Source organism: Monodelphis domestica, chromosome 2 (assembly GCF_027887165.1).
Source record: "Monodelphis domestica isolate mMonDom1 chromosome 2, mMonDom1.pri, whole genome shotgun sequence".
NCBI lineage: Eukaryota > Metazoa > Chordata > Mammalia > Didelphimorphia > Didelphidae > Monodelphis > Monodelphis domestica.
The window spans coordinates 306,882,656-306,893,441 of record NC_077228.1 but is presented as its reverse complement, the minus strand read 5'-3'; the positions used below and the strand labels follow the sequence as shown (position 1 = coordinate 306,893,441).

Genomic DNA, 10,786 nt, shown 5'->3' with positions numbered 1-10,786 from the left:
GCAGCCTGAGTGCTCCACTGGTAAGTCTCAGGAATGCCAGGAGAAAGTGAGCTAGATCTAGATCTAGCACATTCAGGGACATGCGTGACAAATTTAAGGGAAGACATGGACAATAATTCCCACACGAACAGATGAGGGTGGGCTGTAATATGCACTGCTGGAGAGGATGTGTGAATTGATGAATTGACAGATGTGTTTGATTATCTGAGACATGCCAGGCCCCATCATCTTTAGAAATGTTTAGTGGTGGGTTGGTTGAGTAACTTTAAAAATCATAGTATTGTCAGTACCAAAAGGAAAATTGAGGTTCTTTAGTAATTGCTATTAAAACACATTTTTTTGAATTTGAATGGAAAAACCATTGTGCAACTTTCAGATTACAATTTTGATCCCAATTAATTCTTGGGAAAAAAATGTCAAAACCTGGGGACTTTTTAAGTTGGTCCCCCCCCCACGTTGACAATTTATAGTTTGCAAAATGGTTGCACATTTATTGTCAATATCCATATGATCAGATTTGATAAAATATGTTTGACCCCCAAGTAAAACAGATGTTCCTAAATCCTTGATCACAAAGCTTACTCTGGCCTTTGGGAAACAAGAATTACCCATGTCTACTCTTCCCCTTCCTTTCAGGAAGTCTTATTTATTACCCTTTCAAACTGGAAGGGGATGCGTTTTCCTTAAGAGTTCTCTATGACCAGAATACATGGAGCTTCTTGTGACTTTACTGTTTCATCCTCAAAAGTTAAGGGATCCCTTAGCTTTTGTAATAAATCCAGATATTCAGCATTCTCTTGTTAAACTTTCAACTAAACCGCTTATGCCATTCTCAGTCTTCATGAAAGTTATTTTTTATATATCCAAGCTGAATACTCGCAGAATGTCATAGACCATTTTATCCTTAGTGTTGACTGGGCAGTTTCAAGCTGGAGAGCAGAGGAGGGAAATGAAGAGATGGGGCTAGATAAAGGCTGGAGCAGGTAGGGAGAAAGGTATTGAGATGATGTTCAAGAGCTTACATAGTAAAATATTTTAAAATGTATAAAGGTGGTAGACATAGAGTGTACTGGAAAAGAGAACTGGTTTTGGAACTCTGTCAGGTTTCAACCACTGTGTTGGCCTTGGGCAAGTTGCTTATACACTTTCATCACTCTGAGCTTAGGTTTTCTAATTTGTGAAATGAGAATAATGCCTACCTCCTGGGATTGTTGTGAAGATCAAATGAATGGGTAAAAGCATTTAATTAGCCTTATAAGCACCACATAAAATGTCCACCATTACTATTCATCAAACATTTATTGCCTATTATATGCTAGATGCTAAGAACACAAAGATTGAAGGGGGGGGAATAGTCTGCCCTCAAAGGGCTTACAATCTAAATATAAAAATGTCTGCCAAAACGTGTAATAAAGTTAGAATGTGATTACGTAGGAAAGGCCAAACAAGCATGAGAAATTGAGTTGAGTGGGACCACTTCTAATTTGGGCAATCAGGGAAGGCTTCACAGAGCCACAGCTGGATTTTAAAAGAACAAAGGAAGCAAAGTATAATCAATTCCATTATCTATACTGGTGAAGAGGACCTGAAATATGGGTATTCTGGGTAATAACCCCACCTACACAGCCAGAATCATATTTACCTTCAGAATGTATTATGACCATTCCACTTAACACCTAATCAAATAAAATTAGATTTCAAAGGGCAAACTTGATGGGAAGAGGGAGGTAAAAACTATAGGTGTGCTGAATACTGAGAAGATGCCAAACTAGGATAAGCATTTTCTGTTTGGCTACAATATTATACTGAAGATAATTCATGTCAATTAGAATAAAATCACACTGGTATTTTTTCCCCCCAACACAGAATGTTAGTTTCAAAGTTATCTTTTGGTATTTCTTCAAACATATCTTTAGAATAAAAGCAAAACTGCTCAGAACCCAACGGTAGATTTGGGATAACCGTACATCCCCGGGAATAAGTCAACCTTTAAGATAAAGATCCCTGGGAGCAGGAATCATGCTTTACTCTTTTTATCTATGTAACAGTATGTACCATCATGTCTTACACCTGGAGATGCTCCACAAATATTTGGAAAATGAATTAAAATAACTTTTCTATGGCCAGGGATGCTGTTAAAAGCTCCTTAATTAGGATGAGGACCATATCTTGGATTTCTCATAAGGCACTCATTGCTAATTGATTTAGGGTCTCATGCCCAACTTAACAGGGATTGAATAAGTGAGTTTTGAATGAATGAATTTGTTCCCATGCTGTTCAATCAGGCAGGACCTAGGACTCGCCTGTGTTCTAGAAGTAGGAGTCAGAATGCTAACACAGCCAGCTGTTCCATAGAGCCTTGACAAATTTTAAATGAAAAAATTTCAGTTGATATATTTGCCAAGTTGACTGTACTACAAGATAGATGTATATACAGGAGGAAACAGTACTGGTGAATACTTCACATTTTTTTGTTGTTTTCATATAGTTGAGTGTTTTTAACCAAAATAGAGTCAAAAGTAATGATTTACCAGATAAGACAAAAATTCACTTAAAAAAATAGAGCTATAGTTAATATTTTCTAGTTATAAATGTCTCCATGGTAAAAGCAATGACTCGGGGATATTTTTATCAGCTGAAACAGAATGAATGGGTCTGCCCGACATTTATAAGGGAATACACGGAGCTATCACTTAAAATAGTATTTTCTTATCTTTACATGGAAATTCATTTGCCCCTTTTAAGTTGCCCAAGTAATTTAAACTTGGTTTAAGCTAGTTTGTTTCAAACCTTTTGAGCCAGCTCCTTTTGAATGCTCCAACAGCTTGATAGCTTTATCAGAGTTTTCAATATTTCTAAGCAAAGTCTCTAATCGCCTCTTAATCTTCTTCTGATCTTCGAGAGCACATCCAATTACTATGGATTGAAATTTCTGATCAATGGGTCCAGGTGGTACCTCAGATGAACAAGCCCCATACAGTGACATTAAATGACTCTTGGCATTTTCCAGGTCATCAAGAAACTTATTGACCACTTCATCAATAATCATTGTGGCATGCCTAAGTGATTCTTGCTGCTGGGGGTTTCTAATTGTTTCTACTGAAACTTCGACAGTGAGGGTTCTTCCCATCAAACGATTTGCTGTTAGACTTAATTCTTCTCTTTCTCCTGCATAAAAAGAAAATGTTTTGAATAGTTAGCTGATACCAGTGAGAAACATGTCAATAATACTTTGGTTGCATTAACAAGCTCCTATGTATGGAGAGCTCTGTGGCTTTATGTACTCCACCTTCACAACAGGGTAACAGGAAATGTGGCACAAATGAAGTATAAGGAATTTACTAAGGAAGAGGCAAGCAAAACTTTTGTGGCTATAGCATAAAATATAGGAATGGTGGCAACCTTTTCTTCAGAGATTGAATATGATCAACAATGGTAGGAAAGAATATATTTTCTTGAAGACTGACTTGAAACTGAAAAAACGAAGGAAAGGTTGAGCCCAGGGGAGGCCTCTGCACCTCCAGCCTGAAGGAGAGGGACAGCCACTCTCAAAAAGAAAAAACAATAGCAATCAAAATGCAGTCGACAGGATACAGTAATGACGAAGGTGGAAGAAATATCATTAGGTCCAGCTATGTAACAAGGCAGGGAGTTTGCAATCGTGTGAAGTAGAAATCTTGGGCCTTGGAAGTATATCTATAGATATAGATATAGATAGATAGATAGATAGATAGATAGATAGATAGATAGATATCACTAAGTCCTATTAGACTTTTATGAGATGCAACTCGGGCCTAGAAAATAGCGACCTGGGAGTCCACCTGATTCAAAGCAGAATCATCCACATCAAGAGCATTATTCCTGTATATGGAAATCTGCATTTGAAAGGACGGCAGCAGGCTGGATCAAAGGATGGAGAGGCCTACTATAAGAGGAGGAGTACACTTCAAGGGGTGAGTTCATGACCTGAAGCATTAAACTAGCTGAGATGAGGCCCTTCAGCTGTCTAAATCAGAATGTAGAGCCCAGATGGACTGGCTCATCCCAACTCAGTCACTGACTGATCCTGCTGAGCAAGTCACCAGCTCATTCAGAAATCATCGTTTCCACGTGTGTCAAAGGAGAGGATTCAATTTGATGACCTCAAGTTCTTTCCAGCTCTGAATTTAGGATCCACACGACAACATCCTTTCCAGGCCGTGTGTGCCGTAACCCGTGGTCACAGGTAGGAAGAGGCAGAGCCAGGAGATCCAGAACCCCAGATCCAATGCACTCACCCCTCTCACTAGGTTACCCTGGGTGGGGAGTCTTCTTTCCCAAAAATAGAGCAGCTATTAAATGCATACATGCCTTGCCTCTGTCTTTCAAAAAGGAGAGGAAGTAAGAAGAACTGTTCACTACTAGTCCTAATTAAAATCAGTAAGGAAGAACTCAGGAAGTTAATGATAACCCCGGGGAGGCAGGAAGCATCCCAATTTCTTGTGGCTTTGTTATATAGGTAAGAAGAAAAAATCTCAGGCATAATCTGAAGTAGACCCCAAACTCTTAGGAAAGCGTATTTCAAGAGTTCAACAATAGTACAAGTAAGATGCTGTGACCTGAAGGAGATTCTTAACAAAATTCTAGTCGTACAACCATAATGGCTTCCAATTTGAAAGAAAAAGAGACATATTTAAAGAAAGTGAAAGAACTCAATAGAATGTATAAGAGACTAAGATGAGGGCAATGCATTAAAGATGAATACAAAAAGATTATCAAGATTTTTTTGGGGTAGTGTCAGGACCCAGAGCCACAATGAACTTAGGTTTACAATATATTCCAAATTCATAAATGGTCTCTATTTTTTTAGTTAAGTTGAGAGCAAAAAGATCAGCAAGAAAGAAAGGAGCCCAGCTTGTCATGGCTGGGAAGATAATATACGTTGGAGAGAAGACAGAACTACTCTACTCTTTTTTTTGCTTAATTTTCTCTACTAAGATTATAGATTTAGAACCGAAAGGGTCCTTAGAGGGCAGCCCAACCCCTCACTTCACAGATATTAGGAAACTCAGGCCCCCTAAGGTGAAATCGGTTATTCAACATTATGGATCACATGGAGCAAGTGGCAAAGCCAAGACTTGAGCCCAGATCTTTTGACTCCAAATCTGGAACTTTCTTCACGGCACGGCTCTAGACCTTCAGACAAACTGGAAAGGATCAAATAAAAATAGTTCACAGGAAATTGAAATCTGAGATAATTAAGGGATCACTGAGGTGCACTTAATGAATGTTATCTGATCTAGACAAAACCACATGCGAGAGCCTTAAAAACAATTACAGATGGTATTGCTAAATTATAACTACTTGTTGACTGACTGAATTGCTCTCTGTGATCTTTGTGTAATCGTGGCAAATGGGAGATGTGTCATGGGACTAGTGAAGGAAACCTGCCCCAGTTTTTAAAAAGTAGACACTTCATTGATTTCTGGTGACATTTTTAACATATTGTTAAACAGAGGGCTTGTGAGCTCTTAGGAACTATAGACGTCAATCAGAACAAGTCATGCCAAACTGATGCCATAGCCCCTCCCCCCACCCCCTTTTTTAAGAGTAACTATAGTAGCAGATCAGGAAAAGATCAGAAACGGAGGCTATCTAGGTTGCAGCATATATCTTACAATATGCTTGAAGAAAAGATGAAGTTCAATTAGTTATTTTCCATCCATAGAGGTGCTTCAAGCAGCAAATGGCTGTCAGCTTTCTGAAATGCTGAAAGATGGAATTCATGATTTGGCAGGGTTGGATTCACTTATCTCTGAAATATTTACAACTCTTCAGATTCTGAGGTGTTAAATAAAATGGGTCATGAAAGGTAGTGATATAGGCTCTCCAGAATAATTTATGAATCGTACGTGAAAATAACAAAATAAACCCAACAGCCTCCCAAGGTTCTACATTTAGAGTGTGGATAAATGAATCTGAGGCCCATTGATTCAAAACAAGGATATGATATTTATGGCAGTGCTTTTTGCCATAGCAAAGAACAGGAAACTACTAGGGGACCCATCAACTGGGAAACAGATGAACAAATTAGGGCACATAGAAGTGATAGCATACTGCAGTACCTTAAGAAATAATGAAAGAGAAATGGGTTTGAATCAAGAACGCATGTGATACCCAGTGGAATTGTGTGTCGGCTGTGGGAGAGGTGGAGGGAGGGGGGGAGGGAAGAAAAGAAAATCTTTGTTTCCAATGAATAATGTTTGGAAATGACCAAATAAAAATTTAAAAAAGAAAAAAAATTTAAAAAAAAAAGAAAGAATGAAAGAGATGGATCCAGAGAAACCCAGAAAGGCTTGTATAAATGGATGCTGAGTGAAGTGAGCAGATCCAAGATAACTTACACAATGACCGCGATATTATAGGAAACAGCAACTTGAGGATTCTGACTAGCACAATGACCAGACATGATACCAGAGGCTTGGCGATGAAACACTGCAACCTCGTGTTAGAGGAGGACTCGAGATGTCAAATGAAATATTCTTATTGTAAATGGCTGTTATAAAATTTTATTTTTCTCTATGATTAGTTGCTATAAGAGAGGTTTGTTCTTTGTTTTTTTAATTGGGGAGATAGGGCAGAGGAAAAAGAGGCTACTCGTAAAAATGTCAAGAAAAAGAGGAAAGGGAAAGGAAGCATCAATGAAGAATTTTTAAAAATACACAACAGAAAGAGATTTGGAGGGAAATAAATAAACTAGACAGCTTTGAAACCAAGGTATTAAAGTTATTATATGATTTTTAAAAAGAAATAATTTGTATGTAGTAGAGATTAATAGTTTCATATGTTATCTTTTTCTTTTCCTTTAGATATAAAAATGTTCACATTTGCTGATATTTTCAAATTCAGAATACCAAAAAAATTAAATTAAAAAATAACTTGATAAATGGAGAATTAGAGGAAAACTAACCAATGGGATCTTAACACTTGTAAAAGATAGCAAGAACCCTTCTTTATCATTTAAAGATTCAGAACCTGCTAGAAAAAAAATATATACATATAGCATATGGGTGAAGAGGAGAGCAATTTAGTTGAATCTGGTGAATAGAATCTAGACTAAGTGAATAGCAGGACCAATGGTAAGGAAATAATCTGGTTATTCATGAGGAAATATGGTCTCTCTGTATCTTATTTCACAACTTTATTTCTGTGTTTTCTTATTAAGTACTTTTCTGGAGAAATAAGTTAGTTGATCAGCTCAAAATGCATTTGAGACCGAAGTTGTATAGTAAATCTGTGAGATTCAATTAACTTGATTTGTATACCTAACCCTTATTTGTTAGCTCACAAATGTGTATTTACCTTTGGCCATAAGAGGTATTGATGAAGGTTCCTCAGTTCTAGTCGAAAAACAAATTAAACCAAAGAATCACATCATATTTTTATGCCAAGGACACATTATTATATTTAAAATTCTTTTTTCCCATCTCATAATTGATCTAATTTTCTTTGTTTTTTCCCCTTCCTTTCCTTTGATATTTAGTTGTTATTTGTATATTATTTATGAGCTTCTAATATCTAAATTTTATTTTTTATTATGAGCTTCATAATCATTAACAAATATTTTAATATGCAAGGAACAAAAAAAAGATTGTATGTGAAATTAAACTTCTCTTATGTATAGTTTATTGTTTAAAAGTACATACAGGGGCAATTAGGTGGCTCGGTAGATAAAGAGTCGTGCGTGCTTGGAGATGGGAGGTCCTGGGTTCAAATTTGGCCTCAAACATTTTCTAATTGTGTGACCCTGGGCAAATCAATTAACCCCCATTACCTAGCCCTTACCACTACCACTCTGCTGCCTTGGAACTAATACACAGTATTGATTCTAAGATTGAAAGTAAGGGCTTAAAAAAAGCGCATATAGAATTTAACATGGTACTAACAAAACTGATCTGTTTGTGTCTCCCTTCTGAATTTCTTGTTTTGTGCGATTTTTTATTCATGCTCTTTTGGGGCACACCGGACATCCTCCTTTATAATAAGTAAGTGTAGTTGAATGATACAGATGAACACACTCCCATTTTGTGTTAAGGTTTCATTTTAAATTAGCAAAGATATAAGGGACAGTCTTAGAAGAAAGTACCCATTTGGTATGAGCAGGAATTTAGTGCCAAGTTTCTGTGGGGGAGGTTTGGGGGGTTGAGGTTATTCTCGGGCCTTTCTCACTTGATTCCAATTGAAGGTCTTGAAGTTTGAGTTTGATTAAAGACTAATAGTCACATAAGTGAGACCTTAATTTAATTAAGTTACTCTACATCCTCTTTAGACCTCGCATTGGTCCAATATGCTAATACTTAAAATATTTTTAAAAGTATAAAAAATTAAAAAATACTTAAAATATTAAACCTAATATGCTCCCACCAAAGGTCATGCTGTGTATTTCTGGTGTGGTCCTTTTCCAAAGTTAAAAATTCCTTCATTGGTTTTAAGTGTTGTATTGGCTTAGGTTTCTGTAGCAAATCAATGTGTAAAAAATTTTCAAGTGAAAAGCTGTATTTGGATTATTTCTTAGTTTAGTTGGAACTCCACGTGAAGGGTAAATGTATATTTTAAATATTCAGACACACATAAAAGGAACTACTCACACACTGCAAGTATTTCATAAATATTGATGGTGTAGCTTTGGGAAAGAATTCTTACCATCACTGATTTGTCTCATTTCTTGGCTGTTTTGTATAGAATGGATCATCTCTAGGAGAATTTCTTTTTCTTGTTCTACAGCAGATGCTGCATCTCTCAAAGCTTCAACCCTAAATTGGAGGGTAAAAAAAAATCTGTTACCACATGAAAGATACTCCTGTGGCTTTTTATTATTCATGTTTGAATCATTAAATTGAACTCAGAATTGAAGAGAATGAGGAAGGCTGTTAATTTCTTCATGACATTTATTGTTTCTCTTTGTTGAAAAGACCTGTGTGTAGTAGAACAAGTATGAACAGTGTAAAAAGTAGGTCCCCCTCCAACTTGTCAGGTACACAAATAACCTAGTGCCTCCTAGGCAGACTCACACCTGAAGGTCAACATGGAGACCAGCTCTAGGTCACACAGCTCCTGTGTGAGCAAGGAAAAATCTTCTGTAATTTTGAGTGTTTTATTTCCAAATCACTTTAACATTTCTTGGGACACCTGTTTGTTATAACTGGACAAAACTAGAACCTCCCTAAAGCTGCTCTCACTGACCAGGAACTCTTCTGGAAGCAGGAATCATGTGAATAACTTTCAGCTCTTGGTCATCATCTAAAATGAATATCCAGACAACTTCACTACAGTTCTGTATGGACTCTCTTGGCCTGGTTCCTTAGCTCTTTCTTTTAATGCACTCTCATTTTGCAGTCATTTACTGACCTCTCTGCTACAGAATAACAAGCTATCTACAAATTGTTACTACATTCTCATTCCAAGAGAGCTTCAAAAGTAATTTTAATCTAGTCCTCTTCATGATCAATAAACCAATTTTTAGGGGGCAGCTGGGTTGCTCAGTGGATTGAGAGCCAGGCCTAGAAGATGGGAGGTCCTGGGTTCAAATCTGGATGCAGACACTTCCCAGCTGTGTGACCCTGGGCAAGTCACTTGACCCTCATTGCCTAGCCCTTACCACTCTTCTGCCTTGCAGCCAATACACAGTATTGACTCCAAGACAGAAGGTAAGGGTTTAAAAAAATATAAACCAATTTTTTAAAAAAGAGTCTTCTGTAACCTAGGCAGTGTCATGGATGACCAGTAGCACTTTACACAGCAGCTCAACAAGAGACAACAATTTAGTTATTTTACATTCCAGTTGTCTGGTTCATTAATATACAAATTCCTGTCCTCTACCAGATGTACTCCTCAGTTTCTCCCATTCACAGAAAAAAGTGCTATTTTCCATTTGTCAAGCTACTAAGTGGTGTTGCATTAAAGCTACATGTCAATCTCTTCTGCTTTTGTCTAAGCTTCTTTACCTGAATTGTGCATGTTTTCTCCTTTGGTGTGAATTTTTTTGATTTTTATGGGAAAAGGGTGTTTTAAAGTCAGTCTTCCCCTTAATTTTACAGCACATTGTGGAAAACACTTTATAGATCTCATGTCATTCCCAGGGAACAGCACCATACCTGGGTGCGTGACAATGGCTGGGACTACCGGGGAAATACAAAGAGCTCCAAAATTTGAACCAAAGATGGTAAAGCTAGGTCCTCTATCAATTGATCACACCTTCCTATTAATACCTGGATTCCCCAACAACCTTTTGGGGAGGGACTTTTTATGCAAAATTGGGGGGTCTATTCACTGTGAACAATCAGAGAAAATCTATTTGCATTTGCCCAAACAATCATTGAAACATTATCCACTCTTATTCTTGGGGCAATTTGATAAAACACCTGATCAGCTGCACATAGACAAATCAATGTTTGAAATCTCCAAAGACATACAACAGGGCATATGGGCTAGACATTCAAATGATTTGGAAGAATTAAATCAGCAACACCAGTAAAGATTGAGGTGAAAGAAGGAACACCTCCCAAAATCTCTCAATATAAATTGAGCAAAGAGACCATAGAGGGCATAACTCCAAATATCAAGAGTCTACTGGAGCAAGGCATATTGAGACCTACAATCTCAGAGTACAATAGCCCAATCCTAGCAATCAAAATGAACAAAAAACATCTGATGGAAGACCCAGTTGGATATTCATGCAGGATTTGAGGGTGATCAACAACTTTATAAAAAGGACTCACACAATCACTCTATCCCATCATATCAGAGA

At 37.3% G+C, this 10,786-nt stretch overlaps 1 protein-coding gene across 3 annotated transcripts in view; it reads right to left on the bottom strand.

Annotated features, from left to right (window-relative positions):
* Positions 1 to 1,280: 1,280 nt before the first annotated feature.
* Positions 1,281 to 10,786, bottom strand: part of BAG2 (BAG cochaperone 2) — a 55,359-nt gene continuing 45,853 nt past the window's right edge. For all 3 annotated transcript variants that reach the window (XM_001371853.4, XM_056814345.1, XM_056814346.1), the window contains exons 3-4: positions 8,683 to 8,792; positions 1,281 to 3,168 (exon numbers count right to left, since the gene is read on the bottom strand). In XM_001371853.4, the coding sequence (XP_001371890.2) occupies positions 2,759 to 3,168; positions 8,683 to 8,792 (520 nt within the window). In that variant the 3' untranslated portion in view covers positions 1,281 to 2,758. The remainder of the gene's footprint in view (positions 3,169 to 8,682; positions 8,793 to 10,786) is intronic.